General features: G+C 41.1%; 1 protein-coding gene across 1 annotated transcript in view; it reads left to right on the forward strand.

Annotated features, from left to right (window-relative positions):
- Window positions 1-2,637: 2,637 nt before the first annotated feature.
- The window catches only part of SLC28A2 (solute carrier family 28 member 2), a 42,303-nt gene continuing 23,906 nt past the window's right edge, over window positions 2,638-21,034 (forward strand). The window contains exons 1-3 of the mRNA XM_060098350.1: window positions 2,638-2,709; window positions 6,069-6,160; window positions 6,295-6,383. Of these exons, the coding sequence (XP_059954333.1) occupies window positions 6,080-6,160; window positions 6,295-6,383 (170 nt within the window). The 5' untranslated portion in view covers window positions 2,638-2,709; window positions 6,069-6,079. The remainder of the gene's footprint in view (window positions 2,710-6,068; window positions 6,161-6,294; window positions 6,384-21,034) is intronic.

The raw sequence follows: 21,034 nt of genomic DNA on the forward strand, positions 1-21,034 counted from the left end.
TCTACATAGAATAATTATAATAGAGCAACTCTAGATATGGGAAGAAGCAACAAGGGAAAATACTTCCTGGATTATAAGAGACTAGTAAGAAAAGAGAGCCAGAGAATTTCAGATTATCAACAGGGCCTAATCCAAAAAAAACCCCAGCACATTGAGTGGCCTATCAACAGAATCCTCACCTGATCCAGCAATGAGCCTTCCTAGGGTAGTGGGGCAAAATTGGTCATGAAATGCCTACCAATTGTTGGTCAAATTTATGTCCAAGAGGGGGTGCTGTGGACAAAGAATGTCACCAGCCATTTTATTATAGTAAATAAAGGATGTTGAGGCCATCAAGCCATCAACCACTGCAGCTGCTCCTGATGGCTCACCTGGAGGGAATTCAGGATGTAGAAAAAAACAGGTTACTGACCCTAGATTGTTAAGGTTCATATCAAAGGAATAATTTCAATAAACCCAGACTCTTGTCTCTTCCTATTCACAGAAAAAGGCTAAATTCATTAACTTGCAATGCCTGTTTTTCTCTAATTAGCACTAATCTTTTGATGTTCTGACTACCTCTTTGTTTATGTTTGTTTTTTTGCAAAAACTCCTCTATATCCTGGCACCTCCCTTACCTCTTTGCAACAGTCCCTCAGAGTTATCTGAGAGGATGTATCCTGGATTTAAGTCCTCAGTAGGCCCACCAAATAAAACATAATTTTCAACTTTTAGGTTGTGTATTTTTTTTTTTTAGTCAACTTGTCTTTCCTTAGATTTGGGGATAATTGGTTGCCTTGCAACCTCAGGTCACTGATGGGTTAAAGAAAATTGTAAATTTTCAGATTATCTGAATTTTTAAAATTGTTGTTATTAAGATGGGAGCAAGACTTTTCCAGCTTTCTACATCCTAAATGGAAGATAGAAGTTTTTTTCTGCTTTTTTCCCCTAAATTTTTCTCTCTGTGCTGTTCAGATATTTTCTGTTGACCACTCTTTGAGTTCACTCACCCTGTCTTCTGTTTTATCCAGTTCGTTAAACCATTTTAGTTAGTTCTTTTTATTTTATTTTATTTTTTATTTTTGGCTGTGTTTGGTCTTCATTGCTGCATGTGGGCTGTCTCTAGTTGCAGTGAGCGGGGGCTACTCTTCGTTGCGGTGCCCGGGCTTCTCATTGAGCTGGCTTCTCTTTGTTGGGGAGCACAGCCTCTAAGCTCACAGGCTTCAGTAGTTGTGGCACGTGGGCTCAGTAGTTGTGGCTTGTGGGCTCTAGAGCGCAGGCTCAGTAGTGGTGGCACATGGGCTTAGCTGCTCCACGGCATGTGGGATCTTCCCTGACCAGGGCTCAAACTCGTGTCCCCTGCATTGGCAGGCAGATTCTTAACCACTGTGCCACCAGGGAAGTCCATCTGCTCAGATCTTTAAGCACTCCAAATACTGTTTTTCACTGAGTTTCTTGGTGTCTTGTTTTGAACATCTTAAATTTTTGAGTTGGCCAATGACTTTGAAATTTGGTTGCAGGTTTTTAGGCTCCTTCTTCATTATTCTTTTCTTTTTATGATTTTTTTCCTTCAAAAAGACTGCTTGAGCATTATTTCTCTGCATTGTGATTTGAAAAATAAAATGCCTTTAGAAAAAGAGCTAGGATGAATGTGGAACTCAACTGGTATGCTTCCCTTCTCTCAAGAATCAAAAACCTTCAAGTCCTGCTTCCATTGATTGCTCTGCAGTGCTTTCACCTGTTGACTTATATATTTGTCTAGCCTTTTTAGTTGTTCTCAGCAGGAGGGTTAGTTAAGTGTAAGTTACTTCATTAAGACCAAAATTGGAAGTTTCTATATGCTCTCTAGTTCCCCTTGCTTGTACTAGTAATCAAGGAGAGGTCAAAGCAGGAAGGATAAAATCATTTATTATTTATACCCTACTTATTTCCCAGATGGGTTTGTGGCAGACCACCTGGTTTTCCAGGAGCAACCCCTAGACTTTAGGAGAGCTCTAAGGCCAAGCTTCCATGGAAATGACCATAGCTAGCCTCCAGTCCTGACTCTGCCCTAACCAGCTGTATGACTTTAGACAAATTGCTCGTTTTCTTTGAATATAATTTTCTCTGTACCTAAAATAGGATTAGTAGTTGACTTGCTTACAGGAATATTATGAGGATGAGCAGCGAAAGTACAGGAAAATCTTTTGAAAAACTGTAAAAGGCTGCAGAGACAGAAGCACCTCTTATGTTTCACCCTACAGCCCAGAAATAGAACAGAACCAGGAGTGAGGATCCCAGGATATTGGTTTGGCTTAGCCACTAACTAGCTGTTGACTCTGGGTAAATCATTTCATTCTTCCTGATTTGTACTTTGAGAGTTTATCAAACTGTAAATGATAAGAGAAAAAGAAAACATTTAAACAATGAAGCCCAAGCCTGTGAGCCAGCAGTTACTCAAGGGGAGGTATCAGCCGGATTAATTCTCTTCCTCTCCGCAGTTGGGTGTTATCAATTGTACCTGCATTTAAAGGAAACTTGGATCTGCTGGAAAAGTGAGATGAGTGCTGTAGCCTGCATTTAGAAGATGAACATGGATTTTTCGCACCTTCTAGAGGAAAAAGAAAGAGGGAAGAGGAAGGGCAAGAGAAGACAGATGTGATCACTGGCATCATTTCACCTGGACTGAATGCTAGGCTCTGTGCCTATAACTATACCTGGGCTTGACCCCAGAACTGGCGATTTTCTAAGGTGAAAATGAAAACAGAGATAAAGTGTGAGCTAGGATGAGTCAGAGAGACTTCACAGTCATACTGAGATGAGATTGTAATCAGATGTCAGCTTGAAAATATCTTTAATTTTCCTGAGTTTCTATAAGAATGTACAATAGTAGTCTACAACTGCAAGTTTATCTACTGTTTTTCAAACTCTTTTTCTGTATTAAATTACTTAATTTTCCTAATCATCTTGTCAAATGGCGTTGGGCAGTTAGGCAGGGCAGGAATAACAGAAGGGGCCCAGAGAGGCAAAATGAGTTGCTCTAGGTTGCAGAATATAACAGACATTTACTCTGGTAGGGCTTTTATGTTTGTGTGTGTGTGCGTGTGTGTGTGTGTGTGTGTGTGCGTGCGTGCGTGCATGGAGCTAGGGAAATAGAGATATGTTTTCCTATGTTGGTGATTGTTATCATCATCTACATACCCAATAATCTAAGCCAGAAATCTGTGTTTGCTCGTTTCACTTATTTTACAAATCTTTATTGATTGCCTAATATTGTGGCAGGCCTTGAGCCTGGGGATACAGTGGTGAACAAGATAAAGAGCCTGTGCTTGATGAGATCATGGTCTACTGGGAGACAAGTAAACATTTAGAGCACTAAATGCTCTCTAGTCTTCTGCAAGAGCATGTTGCAGTAGGGGTGTGGGGAAAGGGGATCTTAAGTCTCATCTGGAGGGAATCATGGAAAGCTTCATTGAAGAGAGTAGCCTTGCAACAGAGACTTGAAGGTGGTGTAGGAATTTGCCAGGTAAGTAAATAGGAGCAGGGTGTTGGAGGCAGAAGGAACAGCATCCACAAACAGTCACACAGGCACAAGGGAACAGCAAGTGTTTAGGGAACAACATACAGCTCAGTATTACTGGCAGGTAGGAGCAGGAAGAAAATAGATCATTTTGAACAATTTTCAAGAATTAACTTCCCCCTTTCATTTACTCCCTTATGCCCGATTAGTCACCACATCTGTAGATTTGTTTCCTTCTCTCCATCTACTGCTTTGGTTAGAGCCTCACCATGTCTGACCTGGACTGTTGCTTTTGTCTCCTGACTGGTCTCCCTGTCCCCGGTGTGCATCCTTCCAAACCATTCTCCTCTTGCCTCTGCAGTTGGTTCCAAATAAGCCCAAACTTTTAGTCTGGCTTACAGAGCCCATCTCCATCTGGCACTTGACTGCATCTCCAGACTTATTTCTTAATAAACTACCACCGTCTCATTCACATTTTCCCCCTCCATTCCTTAACTAATTTCTTACTTTATTTTGTCCCTCCTTCATTAGTTTCTCAAAAATTTGCCTCTGTTCTTTAGCTATTTTTTAAACATCTTTATTGGAGTATAATTGCTTTACAATGATGTGTTAATTTCTGCTTTATAACAAAGTGAATCAGCTATACATATACATATATCCCCATATCTTTCCCCTCTTGCGTCTCCCTCCCGCCCTCCCTATCCCACCCCTCTAGGTGGTCACAAAGCACCGAGCTGATCTCCCTGTGCTATGCGGCTGCTTCCCACTAGCTATCTATTTTACATTTGGTGGTGTATACATGTACATGCCACTCTCTTACTTTGTCCCAGCTTGCCCTTCCCCCTCCCCATGTCCTCAAGTCCATTCTCTAGTAGGTCTGCATCTTTAGCTATTTTTTACAGCCTCCTTAGTGTGTCAGGGAAGTCTTCACCTCTGTGCCTTTGTTTCACTTTCTCCCTCTGGTGGTATATCTTTCCCCTTCTCCATCAGTGATTCCCTACTTACCTTTCAAAACTTTCCAGACTCAGGGCCAATGTTACCAACTCTGTAAAGCCTTTCTTGACATATGTCTTTCCTCACTGATTTGTAATTCCTTCATGGCAGGGGCAATATCCCATTCATCTTTGTGTCCTCAGCACCCAAAACTGTGCCTGGGTGATGGTGAATACTTAACAAATATTTGTTAAATGGATTAGTAAAAGACTTCCTAGCGGTCATTTAGAATTGAATCATGTACAGTCCTTCATTCTGTTGTTTTCTAGCAAGTGTCTTTCCTGTACAAAATGATGCTAAGTTTTCTGAGTACAGAGATCCTTCTCTTATTTTTCTTCTCCATACTACCCCGTGCCTAGTTCTGTGCTGGGCAATGCTCCTGCTGATGTGCCTGTTAGGAATTCCTGCAGAATTCTTAGACCTGACCCTGCAAAATAGTCTTTAGAACATATAAATATTTAACTTGAGAGTTGCACTCCTCCTCTACAGAGAAGGGCAGGAACAGCAAAGGAGGGCCCAGGGCAAAATGGGCCAATCAGGAAATCCTTCTCTCTCATTTCCAGCCCATCCCTTTAGAGTCAAGGTCTCGTGGAGCTGAATTTTTCTTTCTGTCCTTCACTGAGGCACCAGAAGGAATCCTATAAACTGGAGTAAGTAATGGTCTTGTAGGAGGGCAGGAAGCTGATTTGCCAGATTTCTTAATTGATCATATTTAGACCAAATTCAAGTAGTTCTGTGCCTATACAGGAAAGTCCTGATTTAAAAAACAAAAGTTGTTTGTTTATGTATGTTCAATAAAATTATATTTAAATGGTTGAAGAGATCACAGTAAAAAACAAAAAACAATTCCATAAAATTGAAGGAAAATTTCTACAAAGTAAAAAAAATCTCAGATGAACCTATATTATAACTTTGAATGTTTGTCTATTAAGGTTGCTTATAGTGAGGCTCAAGTGTTTGTTTCTTTATTCTCTCATTTTGTTTTAAAACTTTCTTTCCTGGGGATAATTAACATTCATACTGATTATTCTACGTGTAGGTTTCTTTTATTTATCTCATGAGGTACTCTGTTAGATGCTCCAAAAACAATTCTCATGCTACATTATAGTCAGGAACTGGAAAGTCTGTTAATCTTGGTTTCTCAGTAATATGTTGGGGGCTGTGGTCTTCCCAGCCCTCTGCCTCCTTGTTTTCTTCTTACTCAGCACAGCTCAGTGGGGCCACCTGGAGGCTAACAGGAGTAGTTGCCCTCTAACCCTTTCTTAAGGGGACTGAGGAGGGTCCTTTTTAGTCCGGGTCCTGGAGCCCTGGGTGAGCCACTGATTCATTTCAGTTCCCTTGCCCTTCATTTCTCTTTTCCTATCTTATTTCCCCTTCCTTTGCTATTCACAATAGGAAGTAGAAGTCTATATTTCATTGTTTATTATTTTAGAACTATGTTTCCAATTTCTCAATTCTCAGTTCTTAAAGAAATCAACTAAATCTCTAAATATTTTTAGTTTTGTTTTCCTGTGGGTAACTGGCCCTAAAAGTTCTATCCGGCCCCATATTATAGAACAACTAATCTTTCAGCCTTGGCTCTGAATTTGTTTTTCAGGAGAACAGAAGATGGAGAAAACAAATGGAAGAGAGGGCATTGCTCTGTCCACAGTGGAGACTGGCATAGAGAACCCAGGGCTGGAGCTCACGGTAACTCACCAGTTTAGTTTCTGCACATCTCTGTGGGCTGATACATGGCCTCATGTAGGGTCTTTGGTTGCTTGCAATCCCTATCACCCCTGGCAGGGCCTTATGACTGACCTCAACTCTACCTGTGCTTACAGGAAGAAGGAATAAATCCTGAGGGAACCAGGAAGACTGAAGAGCAAGGACACAGCCTTGGGGATGGATTGGAACCCCCCACTCAACAGAGGTACAGGTGTTCTGGCATTGATTCAGTTAAGGCCTAGGGTTGGCTAGTATGGTTGGTGGACTCAGAAGAGGTCAAACTTGCCCTGTTCTCAGGAGCTTATGATCTTGTTGTCGAAATAAGACTCACAGCCACCTGCTGTTACCAGGTGCACATATACATTTTTATGTAATTAATTGTTACATAAACCTGTGCCATAAGTAATGAGTTCAGTGATATCAGTGTTGGTTGGACCGGCAACAAAAAGAACAAAAATGTGAAAAACAACAACTAACATTTATTGAGTACTTACTATTGTGCAGAATGCTTTATGAAATTAATTCATTTAATTTTCATGCCAACAGGTGGGTACTAATTTTAGTCCCCTTTTTCAATTAGAAAATTGAGCCTTAGATATTAACTTACTCATATAATTTTTTTTAAATAGCTCTTTTGGAATACTCAGATTTGGGGATGAGGAGAAAGAGAAATCAGAAATTTAAAAAGATGGAGAAGGACCCACCAAAAGAGATAACAGAGAAAGGTAAAAAGTACAGTCTTGAAAGTCAAAAGAGAAGAAAGTGTTAAGAATGAAGGTACAATTAATCCACAATATTCTGTGTATCAGGAGACAAGGAAGGAGAAAAATCTCTGAACTTGGTTATGGTCATAGTCGCAGAAGTAATGTCTATAGAAGTTGTTGGGGTAAAATAGGTCAGATGGAAGCTGTGTTCCACGGTGTGGAACAGAGTCTGGGTATTTATAAAAAAGTGCAGAAGTCATATGTTGAGAAGCTTAGAAGAGGATATTGGATAGTTTCTAAAGGGAATATATGGATATATGGATATGTGTTTTTTTTTTCTTTTTTGGCTGTGTGGTGTCTTCATTGCTGCACATGGGCTTTCTCTAGTTGCAGCGAGTGGGGGCTACTCTTCATTGTGGTGCGCAGGCTTCTCATTGTGGTGGCTTTTCTTGTTGTGGAGCATGGGCTCTAGGTGTGTGGGCCTCAGTAGTTGTGGCACGCGGGCTTCAGTAGTTGTGGCACACGGGCTTAGTTGCTCCATGGCACGTAGGATATTCCCGGACCAGGGCTCGAACCCATGTCGCCTGCATGGGTAGGCAGATTCTTAACCACTGCGCCACCAGGGAAGTCCTGGATATGTATTTTCTTCTCTTTATTTTTAGGAATTAACTAAATGACTTCATAGAGAAAACAAGCTTAACTTTTTAAATTCTATTTTCTTCTCCAGAATTTCACGTCTATATACAAATTGATATATATAAATGTGGACATTACTATTTTGTATTTTTGTTTTTCCACCTATTTTATATATCACATTTCTATGAATTGACAGTAAGCTTTCTATAAATTTTCATGCTTACATAATATTTCATACTTTGTTTAGCAATATAGTGGTTAATGTGAATTCTAGAATTAGACTGCTTAGGTCTATATATGAACTCTACCCAGTGATGTGCTGGTATATGTTTAAGAATTGGCTCTCCAAGAGTAGTTTTGCCATGAATATTGGTTCATATTTTTTCTCGCCTTAGTGAGTAAGACCTTGGGTTGGCAAACTTTTTCTATAAAGGGCCTGATAGTAAATATTTTAGGCTTTTCAGGCTATACTGTCTCTGCCACAGCTACTCAACTGTACCATTTTAGTGGGAAAGCAGCCACAGATGATACTAAACAAATGGGCATGGCTGTGTTCTTAAAACTTTATTTATAAAAACAAGGATGGACTGGCCCACAGACCATAGTTTGCCACTTCTTGATCTAGACAAAATAATAAATCAACCTTTGATTTGTAGCATTTGCCTGTAGTATAAATACTCTCAACATGGCTTATTTCAAGCTACCAATGGGATGTCATTGAATGAGGAGTTGGGAAGAGATGGGCAATGGCATATCATTACATAAGATTTCCACCATACACACAGAAGAGAGAACCTTAAGAGCTTAGGTAACAGTAAAATGTAGCAAAATAATTAGGAGGTGTCCTGAGATTTATGACCTGTCTTGTTAAAAACCAGAAGCTTGGTGTCATAGTTATGGCATATTAGTCAGCCTCTGCCTCTTCCAGTAGCATCGGGGCCTCCTGCTTTGCACCTGCCATGCTGCAGCTCAGCGTCCAGTGACGTGTCCTAGTGTGCCCGGTGGTTGTTGAGACAGTGGTCAGGCTACCTATAGATTAAAGCCTATTTAAACACAGGGCTTTGTCTTTCTCTATTAAACTTAAACCTTCTAACTTCTGTGGAGCCTTTAGAAGATTTTTTGATAATTGGTTTATATTTAGCCCAGTGACTGTGCTGGGCATAGAAAAGACAGAGTATAGATCCACCTTAAAGTACCCTGCCCAAGTTAGGGAGTAGGTTCCATGAAGCTGTTGATCAGCTCTTGAGTCTTCTAATACTGGGCTTAACTTTTTTTTAAATTTCATTAAAAAAAGTTGAAGTGTAGTTGATTTACAATGTTGGGCTTGAATTCTTATTCTATTTTATTTTTTTCTGGCTGCATTGCACAGCATGAGGGATCTTAGTTCCCCAACCAGGGATGGAACCCGTGTCCCCTGTAGTGGAAGGGTGGAGTCTTAACCACCGGACCACTAAGTAAGTCTGTGGACCTTCCTACATTTTGTCAGATTGCTGTTGGTGTCTTAAACTGCTCTGATGTATAATTGTGTCCAGTTCCCTCAAATCTCATCAACTTTATATTTTCTCAGATGAAAAATTTGTTACATAGATGTTAAATCATGCTTTAAAGTTATAACTTGCATTTCTTTGAATCCTAGTAAAGCTATACATTTTCCCCGTTTAGTTTACTTTCCGTATTTCTGTGTGTGGTTTGCTTTCCTTCTTTTACCACCTATAGTAGAATTTGGATTTTGAAACTCATTTCATTTCTGCTGAACTATTCAAATAGCACCCATACAGATTCTTGTTTCCAGTCCTTCCCACTTGCTACACACCTATCTTATATAGATTCTACCAGAACTGCCTAAAGCATGACTCTGAACTGCCTTGTTCAAAAACCTCTATCATTCCCCACTGGTTGGCATTCATGTCTTCCCCACTTCTCCTGCTCTTCAACCATGATTTGTACCTAACTTGACTTTCCAAAATTAACTCTTACAATTCCCTTTCTAATGCTCCTCTATGCATTAGAATTAACCCTCAATTGTTCCTTAAATATAACTTTTCATTTCCTACCTCTGTGTCATGTTTTCCATCATTCCCTCTGAGTGAAATGTCTTTTCATTTTACATCTTTCTGCCCAGATACAACATATCTTTTAAGGCCCAACTCACGAGCAATCATGTCCATGATATTATCACAAATGGTCTTCCTCCTCCTCAACCTCACTGGCCCCAGTCCAAAGAGGCCCCTTCTTCCTCAAAACTCCCATAACATTTCTATTTGATCTTCTCTAATAACACTTAAAAGTTTTGACACTGTGTTACAGATTTATATGTATATTGCATCCCCTAAACTGGACTGTAAATACATTGAGGGCAGGATCCATGTCTATTTCATCCTTTTATCTCCTATAGCACCTGGTACAATGCTTTACCCGTAGTATATACTCAAAAATTCAAAAATATTCAGAGTTCAATAGATACACTTTCGAAGTAGAGTTGACAAGATTTGATGACTGATTAAGGCCAGCCATTCTCAGGACACATACTCAGACCCCTGTCTTTATCCTTTCTTCTGTTCTTGGATAAGGATATCCTTAATCTGATCCTTCAGTGTAAACTATTTTAACTTCTCTTTCTTTTCATTACTCTTTTTGAATTTAGCCATTTCTATAAAGCAATTTAGCAAAACATAAACATTTTAAAGAAGGTTCTTTCTGTTGTTAGAATTCAAAAGTGTTTGGTGGTGGTGAGGGGTGTTTGTTTTAAAGAACTAGTGAACTTGAGCACATCTGATGGCTGAAAGAAGGAGCCAGGAGAGTCAAAGAAAGAAAAGGAATGGACAATAGAAGAGGATGGAGATAGTGAGATAAATAATTGTCAGATAAGCCCTTAGGAGTTGCGAGGAGGTGGAATTGAGATCAAGAGTTGGAGGATTTGCTTTGGTAAGTGGGAAGGCCAGTTTTCCCTAAGATTTTAGAAAGGAGGCTCAGAAGCTATTGGATCAGAGATGTGCTAAAGGATCTAGGGCAAGAGAGGCTGAATTTCTGTAAAACAGAGGGTATACCTGCTGAAAGCAAAGGAAACTAGGCTTCATAAGAGCATCCCTCTCCCCCTCAGTCTCACAGACCCTCAGCCATATGCCCTTATGCCCCCCACCCCCACCCCCACAGTGATGCTAGGGTCCTGGGGCTGGCTTAGCAGGGAAGCATCCTGTCCTAAGTTTAGGTCTGGCTGACGGAAGGGCCAGTAGACCTGAGAAGGGCTCTTCTGCCCTAGAGGAAAAGAGTCATGTACTTTTTCCTAGCTTGCCTTCTAAATACTAGCTCTTCTGGTTTTTGATTCCAGAAATGAAGAGTTGGATCATTAAAATTTTACATGTATGGTTTTTCATTCAAGCCAATTACCAGGAAAAAAAGGATAATGATCATGTACCAAATTAATATTGGTTTAAATCTTGCTGAATTTCAGCTATAAATTCTGTACAGACAGGCCTAGTCTTCACATGGAGCCCAGTAAAGTCATCACAACTTAAAACAATTAAGTGGAACTTTGGCACCAAACTGGACTGCCTGAGCCATCTTCAGTGGTTTGGCACTTCACTTTGTTACATGTGGACTCACCTTATTTACCTTTAGTAGTTGTTTTAAAACTTCTATTCTTTTCAAATTCTCAACCCCATTTTTTCTTACCCATCCCCATCTCCACTGCTATATAATAGCTATACAATCTCCACTGTATATAATCCAATATCATTCCTTTCTAAGAAGACTAAGTATTTTTGTTACTAAGACCCCCATTCATTACTTATAATTTTCTTTGTCTTTGTCCTCTTTTTTTTTCCATTCTCTCAGAAAAAAAGCAGTCTCCCTCTTGCTTTTTTTTTTTTTTTTTTTTTTTTTTTTTGCAGTACACGGGCCTCTCACTGTTGTGGCCTCTCCTGTCACAGAGCACAGGCTCCAGACACGCAGGCTCAGCGGCCATGGCTCATGGGCCCAGCCGCTCCGCAGTATGTGGGATCTTCCCAGACCGGGGCACGAACCCATGTTCCCTGCATCGGCAGGTGGACTCCCAACTACTGCGCCACCAGGGAAGCCCTCCCTCTTGCTTTTTAAAGCTAACCTGCCAGTCTCTGCTTTTTAATTGGCATTTTTAGGCCATTTACATTTAATGATTTAAATCTACCATCTTGCTATTTATTTGTGTGTGTGTGTGTGTGTGTGTGTGTGTTTGTTTGTTTCATTTTGTTTTGCTGCACCATGTGGCATGTAGATCTTAGTTCCCTGACCAGGGATCGAACCCACGCCCCCTGCAGTGGAAGCATGGAGTCTTAACCACTGGACTGCCAGGGACGTCCCAGCTATTTATTTGTTTTTATTTGGCTCCACTGCTCTTTTCTTTTCTTAACATATCAAATTTATTTCTTCCACTGTTAATTTTCCCAGTCATCCACTAAGAATAGATTGTCTTTTCACTAGTTACCCAATATTACATTCCTCTCATCAATTAAAGTCACCCCATGCCACTGATTTTATGAAAGTTTTCTTAATGATAAAATTTAGGATTTGGGAAGCATTTATAATTTCATTTGTCACTCTTGGCTCCACAAAACAAAACTAGACAAAATAAAAAGTAAAGGCCCAATTCACAATCAATGAGAATTTAGCTCAGCTATTTACCCAGATCCTTCCTCTCATCTCTGGATTGCAACTAAATGCAATTTTTAAAATTGAAATATGTTTGACATATAACATTGTACAAAGATAAGGTGTACAACATGTTAATTTGATATACTTATATTTGTCATATGATTGCCACTGTAGCAATAGCTAGCACCTTTATCATGTTACATAATGATCATTTCTTTTTAGTAGTTGGAATCAAGTTCTAGTCTCTTAGCAAGTTTGATGATTATAATACAATACTGTTATCTATATTCACTATACTGTGTGTCAGTTCTCTAGGGCTTATTTACTACTTGTTGAAAGTTTGTACCCTTAACACCATCTGTCCTATCCCCTCACCACCCCATTCCTTGGTAACAACCATTTACTTTCTGTTTTTTAATGTTTGGCTTTTTTATTTTTAATTTATTTTATTATTATTATTTTTTTGGCCATGCCACAAGGCTTGCAGGATCTTAGTTCCCCAACCAGGGATTGAACCAGAGCCCCGGCAGTGAAAGTGCCAAATCCTAACCACTGGACCACCAAGGAATTCCCGAGTTTGGCTTTTTATAGATTCCACATATAAGTGAGATTATACAGTACTTGTCTTTCTTTCTCTGACTTACCTCATTTAGCCTGATATTCTCAAGGTCCATCCATGTTGTCGAAAATAGCAGGATGTCTTTTTTTCTCATGGCTGAATAATATTCCATTGCATATATATATACCACATCTTCTTTACATATTCATCCATTGATGGGCACTTAGATTGTTTCCATATCTTGGCTATTGTGAATAATGCTGCAGTAAACATGGGAGTGCATATATCTCTTTGATACCCTGTTTTCTTTTCCTTTGGGCATATACCAGAAGTGGAAATGCTGGGTCATATGGTAGATCTATTTTTAATTTTTTGAGGAAACACCATATTGTTTTCTATAGTGGTTGAACCTATTTATATTACCACCAACAGTGTATAAGTGTTTCCTTTTCTCCACATCCTGGCCTACACTTGTTATCTCTTGTCTCTTGATGATAGCCATTCAAACAGGTGTGAGTTGATATCTCATTGTAGTTTGGGTTTTTATTTCCCTAATGATTAATGATGTTGAGCATCTTTTCGTGTACTCATTGGCCATTTGGATATCTTCTTTGGAAGAAATGTCTTTTCAGTTCCTCTGTCCATTTTTAAATTGTATCTTTTGTTGTCATTGTTGTTATTTAGTTGTATGAGTTCTTTATATATTTTGGATATTAACCCCTTATCCAGTATATGGTTTGCAAAAATTTTCTACCATTACATAGGTCGCCTTGTATTTCATTAATTGTTTCTTTTGTTGTACAGAAGCTTTTAAGTTTTTTTAAAAATTAATTAATTAATTAATTTTATTTTTGGCTGTATTGTGTCTTTGTTGCTGCGCGCAGGCTTTCTCTAGTTGTGGTGAGTGGGGACTAGTCTTCGTTGCGGTACATGGGCTTCTCACTGCAGTGGCTTCTCTTGTTGCAGAGCACAAGCTCTAGGTGCACAGGCTTCAGTAGTTGTGGCACGTGGGCTCAGTAGTTGTGGCTTGTGGGCTCTAGAGCGCAGGCTCAGTAGTTGTGGCGCACGGGCTTAGTTGCTCTGTGGCATGTGGGATCTTCCCAGACCAGGGCTGGAACCTGTGTCCCCTGCATTGGCAGGCAGATTCTTAACCACTGTGCCACCAGGGAAGTCCCACTTTTAGGTGTGATATAGTCCCACCTGTTGACTTTTGCTTTTGTTGTTTCTGCTTTCAGTTTCTTATCCATAGGAGTATTGCCAAGACCAATGTCAAGGAGCTTCCTCCCTGTGTTTTCTTCTAGGAGTTTTATGGTAACAGGTCTTATGTTTAAGTTTTTGATTCATTTTGAGTTAATTTCTGTGATTGGTATAAAATAGGGGTCCAGTTTCATTGCTCTTTATGTGTTTATCCAGTTTTCCCAACACCATTTGTTTAAAGAGACTATCTTTTCCCCATTGGGTGTTCTTGGCTCCCTTGTCAAATATTACCTGACTGTATATGTGGGATTTTAAGTCTGGGCTGTCTATTCTATTCCATTGGTCTATGTGTCTTTTTATGCCTGTACCATACTGTTTTTATTACTATAGCTTTGTAGTATAGTTTGAAATCAGGACATTTGATACCTCTGGATTTGTTCTTTTTCTTCAGGATTGCTTCAGCTATTTGAGGTCTTTTGAGATTCCATACAAATTTTCGGATTGTTTTTTCTATTTCTGTGAAGAATGCCAATGGAGTTTTGATGGGGATTGTATTGAATCTATAGATGGCTTCGGGTTGTATGGACATTTTAACAATATTAATTTTTCTGATCCATAAACACAGATGTCTTCCATTGTTGTTTTTTTTATGCCTTTCCTCTTTAATACCCTTTCCTCTTTTTATGCCTTCTTTCAGATTAATTGAAAAAAAAATTTTTTTGGCTGTGCTGCACAGCTTGCAGGATCTCAGTTCCCCAACCAGGAATTGAACCCGGGCTCTTGGCAGTAAAAGCATGGAGTCCTAACCACTGGACCACCAGGGAACTCCCTGAATATTTTAAAATGATTCCATTTTACCTCCTTTATTGGCTTATTAGGTATAACTCTTTGTTTTGCTATATTAGTGGTTGGTTTAGAGTTTGTAGTATATATTTTTTCTTTCTCTCTCTCTCTCTTTCCTTCCTTCCTTCCTTCCTTCCTTCCTTTCTTTCTTTCCTATGCAGCATGTGGGATCTTAGTTCCCTCACCAGGGATGGAACTGGTGCCCCCTGCAGTGGAACCATGGAGTCTTAACCACTGGAGCACCAGACAAGTCGCCTGTAGTGTATATTTTCAACTTATCAAGTCTACCTTCAAGTGATATTACACCCCTTGGCATATAGTATAAGAAACTTGTAATAGTATACTTGGCATATAGTATAAGAACCTTATAATAGTATACTTCTGTATGTCCTCTTCCAGCCTTTATATTACTCTTGTTTATGTTTATATGTTTTACTTTCACATATGTTATAAACCCCATACTACAATATTATTATTTTTGTTTAAACATTAAGTTATCTTCCCATATGTTCCAACTTAAATATACCTGCACCTGCATGAATCCTTATCTTTTCCCCTCCTTATCAGAAGGCCTCCTCTCCCTGAGTTTGAGGCCAACCTCTTTATCCATCTTCTTAATGCCACCCTTCTCCATCCCCTTCAACAGGGCCTCTTTCCCCTACCTCTTCAATTATTCCTTCCCTCAATCTATAAATATACTCAAGTTTCTTTCCTCAAAAATCAACCTTATCTCAAACTTGTGATATCTTTTTCCTTCATGGCCAAGTTTCTTGGAAACGTGGGATTTCCTTGCTATTTCCATGTTTCTCACCTTCCCATTCAATTTTCAGCCCAGTACAATCTAGTTTTCACCATCACTGCTCTGCTGAAAATCTTTTACTCAAGTGAGCAATGAAAACCTACTTACCAAGTCCAATGTACACACACTTTCACTGGGCATCTGCAGCATGACTTCTGACCCTTTTTTTCTGGAAACTCACTTATTGATTTTAATGGCACTATCCCCTCCTCATTCTTCTACCTCTCTGGATGTTCTTTCTTGTCTGTTGTTTTCCAGAGCCTGTCATTTGTTTTCTCTTCTCACTCCTACACTTAATGTCTTGATTCCTAAAGCCACATCTGAAGCCTGAATCTTTGTTCTAAGCTTCTGACCTATATATCTAACCACTTACCAAACACCTTCATCTAGGTGTGACATATACACTTCAAATTAAACATTAAAACCAAATTTCTGTCAGCATAGGTTTGATACTTTTCTACTCAGTCAGGTCCTAGTCAGGCTGGGCTCTAGGCACACAAAGATAAATAAACTCACATTTCCTCCTCAGGTCTGTTCCTCCTCCTGTCTTTTCTATTTTGGTTCATGTTATCACCCTGACTGAGTCACTCACGGAAGGAACCTCATTTGTCATCCCAGTTTCCTTCCCCTTGATGTTGATCCTCTTTCTCAAACACCTATGCCTTTGTTACAAAGTTTTAAAAGAAGAGGTTTTTTAAATCTTCTAAAGTGGAAATGGAAAATAATTTAAAATAATTCAATGCCTTAATGGAAAACTGATTAATGAATTAAAGTGGCCTAATGGAGATCATTCTGGAAAACAATTTCTTGAGGAAAATTCAGCAAGGTTCATATAATTTTGAATAAAATGTTTATAATAAAAACATGAATTTCCTAATGAATTAAGAGATCCTGGCAACAGTCGTCAATGCTGACATCTCAAAAATAGAGAGAGCCTGTGCCTCCTGATAAAAGCACGCAACGTCTCTGACACAGTCCTGCACACCTGCCTCCCCCCCTGAAAATGGAATCTGATCAGGTCTCTAACTCTACCTACAATTTATAGGAAATACAGGGGAAGGAGTAACAATTGTACCGCAGGGATGCAATCATCAAAATGCAGCCTGGGGGAAACCTACAGAACAAACAACCTACTTTCCTCAACAACTAAAAGATGGCAGGGGCTTCCCTGGTGGCGCAGTGGTTGAAAGTCCGCCTGCTGATGCAGGGGACACGGGTTCGTGCCCCGGTCCGGGAAGATCCCACATGCTGCGGAGCAGCTGGGCCCGTGAGCCATGGCTGCTGAGCCTGCACATCCGGAGCCTGTGCTCCACAATGGGAGAGGCCACAACAGTGAGAGGCCCATGTACCGGAAAAAAAAAAAAAAAAAGATGGCAGAACATTCAGATGGAAAGACACTTGAAAAAAGCTTCGTCCGGGCCTCCCTGGTGGCGCAGTGGTTGAGAGTCCGCCTGCCGATGCAGGGGATACGGGTTCGTGCCCCGGTCTGGGAGGATCCCATATGCCGCGGAGCGGCTGGGCCCGTGAGCCATGGCCGCTGAGCCTGCGCGTCCGGAGCCTGTGCTCCGCAATGGGAGAGGCCACAACAGTGAGAGGCCCGCATACCGCAAAAAAAAAAAAAAAAAAAAAAAAAAGCTTCGTCCAACTGCAACATATGCACCTTAAAAAGATCCAGATTCAAAACCCACACTGTAATAACAAAACTAACAAAGAACACTTATGAGAAAATCAGGGAAATCTGAACTCTGACTAGATAACTGATATTAAGGAATTAGTGTCGTACTGTGATTAAATTGAAAATTAAAAAACAAACAAACAGGGCATCCCTGGTGGCGCAAGTGGTTGAGAGTCCGCCTGCCGATGCAGGGGATGCGGGTTCGTGCCCCGGTCTGGGAGGATCCCATATGCCGCGGAGCGGCTGGGCCCGTGAGCCATGGCCGCTGAGCCTGCGCGTCCGGAGCCTGCGCGTCCGGAGCCTGTGCTCCGCAACGGGGGAGGCCACAACAGTGAGAGGCCCGCATACCGCAAAAAAAAAAAAAAAAAAAAAAAAAAAACAAATACCTATGCCATTCACCTCCTATCAGTCCTCCCCTGCACCTTCAGTTACTTCCATACTGGCCCCTAGCCCATCCCTCACCACCCGCCTCCAGAGTGATCTTTCTAAAAAATACATATATACTTATGTTATTACCTTGCTTAAATTCTTCAATGGGCCTCTGCTTTCTACAAGATAAAACTGAAATTCCTAAGCATGCTATATAGTCTAAATGACCTGGCTTCTGTCTTCTTTGCATGCTTTCTTCTCACCATCCATCCACATGCTCCCTGCTTCTCAGCGACAGTAAATCATACTGTTCTTTCTTTCTTTTTTTTTAAAGAAGATGTTGGGGGTAGGAGTTTATTAATTAATTTATTTTTTTTTTGCTATGTTGGGTCTTCGTTTCTGTGCAAGGGCTTTCTCTACTTGCGGCAAGCGGGGGCCACTCTTCATCGTGGTGCGCGGGCCTCTCACTATCGTGGCCTCTCTTGTTGCGGAGCACAGGCTCCAGACGCACAGGCTCAGCAGTTGTGGCTCACGGGCCCAGTTGCTCCACGGCATGTGGGATCCTCCCAGACCAGGGCTCGAACCCGTGTCCCCTGCATTAGCAGGCAGACTCTCAACCACTGCGCCACCAGGGAAGCTCCATACTGTTCTTTCAAAATGCTTGGCTCACTCAAGTATGCTTTTCCTCCTCTAGAGGTAGCCCAGCCCTCTCTTCTAACTCCCTGAAACACATCCCCTTGGCAAGCGCCTTCCCCTTTACCTTTAGGATCAGTTCATCTGTCCTCTTCTTTGTGAAAGCTTCTTTGACATCACAGGCGCGGTTACCTGCTCCTTCTCCTCTACTCTCTTCGCAATTATAACTTTGGAATTCTGGAATGTTCCCTCTGGAATTCCAGTCTTTCATGTCTAATTAGAAGCCACATGGAGTAATGGAAAGATCTGGGGTTTAAATCCTAACTTTGCCAGCAGGCTCACCTTCCTTGCCTGTGAATATAATATTAACCTTGTGGTTTTAGGGGAGGATGATTGATGAGGTCTTGCAGTACCTGGCAAAAAGTGCTTACTAAATAGTATCGGGTTTTTCTTTCCTTTAGAGGCAATTTTTTGAAAAAGTAGTCCCTATATACTCACACTTCACTCAATCCCCTGCAATTCCATTTTCATCCAGTCACTCTCCTGTAAATGGCTCTTTCAAACAGAACCAGTCACCTGTTCACGGCCATCTTCTCATTTGCTATGCTACCTGATCTTACACATCACTGAATGTTGTTGACCTTTCCTCCTTTTTCTAAAAAAAATTATTATTTTTTTAAAAAATTTATTTATTTTTGGCTGCATTGGGTCTTCGTTGCTGCACACAGGCTTTCTCTAGTTATGGCGAGCAGGGGCTACTCTTCATTGCGGTGCGCGGTCTTCTCATTGTGGTGGCTTCTCTTGCTGTAGAGCATGGGATCTAGGCACGCAGGCTTCAGTAGTTGTGGCACACCAGCTTAGTTGCTCCGCGGCATGTGGGATCTTCCTCGAACCCGTGTCCCCTGCATTGGCAGGCGGATTCTTAACCACTGCGCCACCAGAGAAGCCCTCTCCTTCTTAAAGATCATTTCTCTTTTTCGCTTTTCCTCCTAGCTCTCCAACTGCTCCTACTAAGTCTGTTGTTTCTTCTGGCTGCCCTATCAGAGCAACTGTTCTAACTTCCTGGGAGGATGATAGTAAGCCTGGCAGGGATGGATGGGGATGGCAAGATAGGTGGGTGGGTGTGAACTGCACAAGTTACTGGGAGGGAGGTCTGGAAGGGCATCTTGGGCTGGACTAAGTTGCATGTCAATGCACATCTTGAGTGAAGAACTTTAGGCAAGCCCATCCTTGCTGGGAACTCCTCCCCACAACCCCTCCAGTTTTTGTTTTTGTTTTTTTTTCTCTCTTTAGGGCCTCAGCCTGAATTCAACAGCTAAATGAGCCAGAGCTCCTTTGTCCTCAAATTCCTATTGAAATCGTTAAAAGAAGATGTAAATAGGGACAAATTGTATCAGCATAGGAACTACGTGATGAGCATTAATCATATACTAGAAACTAGAGAGAGTTTTGCTAGAAATGGAACTAAAGGACCGGCCTGCAAAGGCCATTGGGGAAAGAGTCATGACTCTCCCTAATGAGAGAGAGCCTAACTTGGGGAGACTCTACTGTTTTTCAGAATCCCTGCTACCTCTAACCTGGAGGGATAAGAGTTCTGGAAGGAAGAAGTTGAGGCTGGGTAGAAGGGCCGGTTGGAAAACCCACTAACTAGGTCCCTCTTGTTTTTGTGGATCTTTGAATCTCTACTTTTAGTGTGAAGAAGATCTGACTTTTTATTGCACATCAAGCAGAGATTTGGCTCCTGTGTGGAGAGAGGGTTCTTTTCCAAGGCAACACATCCATCACAACTCAGCAGTTAAGCACCCGGCTGTGTTCTGGTTTAGGTTCCCTTCTTACTCTGCCTGGGCTGATGGTTCTCAGAACTGGTCATCCCCTGGTGCACAGAGCCTCTGACTCCAATGTAGGTTTGCTGGCCTCCATCTGATAGACTTTTCTCTTGCCTTCCCTGGTTTTCCAACTCCTTTTTGGCTTTCCACTTTGGTTTATTAATAAGCTTTTTGCTTCTCAGTCACCATTCTCCCTTGGACACTTTTTGTAACTGTTCTTGAGCTCCTCTACTACACTATCCAGCAACCCTTGCCCATGCAGTTTTAAACCAGTTTTATACACACCTTTGAATCTGGCAAAGTGGTACCCAGTACAGTACCCACTGACCAGTTCTTCCTATGCTATCATCAACTGAAAACTTTGGACACCTTGAAAAGATTCTGGTCACTTCTCCTGGAGGCCCTTGCCCTTTACCCAGACTGTCATTTTGTACTGGGTTGACTCGTTGTCTTTCTTCTAATTCTTACTTCAAGCCAGGGCGAGCAAGGATTCACCCAGGGCCCCACTGTCAACAGTCACAGGAGATGGATTTTTTGAAAGCTACCTACGCCTTCCATTCTAACTGCTAAAAGATAGTACCCCAGACCCTGGGAATTTCCATAGCTTTGTCTCCCTTAGTTGGGGGAGTTTACACAACTTGTGGAAAGGGTCACTGAGAAAATGCATGAACACCCTTGCTGCTAGGCCTGACCTATAGTGACCACTAATGCTGTGTTCAGCTAGCACAACCTATCATCCTTACCCTACTCTTTCCCATGCTGTCACTAGAGGCTGCAGGCAGTAAGCATGTAAGTGAGAGCATTATTATTAGTCCATATCTGGAAAGCCTTCCACATACATACCTGGAGAATTTATGAGTGGGTACAGACATCACAGCAAGTTATGGACAAGATATCAAGTGTCACCATCTACCAGACAGATTTTTTTTCCTCAATTCAGCTTCTGAGTATAACACAGTTACTAACTCTCAAACTGAACCATTATG

This window comes from Mesoplodon densirostris, chromosome 4 (genome assembly GCF_025265405.1).
Source record: "Mesoplodon densirostris isolate mMesDen1 chromosome 4, mMesDen1 primary haplotype, whole genome shotgun sequence".
Classification (NCBI taxonomy): Eukaryota; Metazoa; Chordata; class Mammalia; order Artiodactyla; family Ziphiidae; genus Mesoplodon; species Mesoplodon densirostris.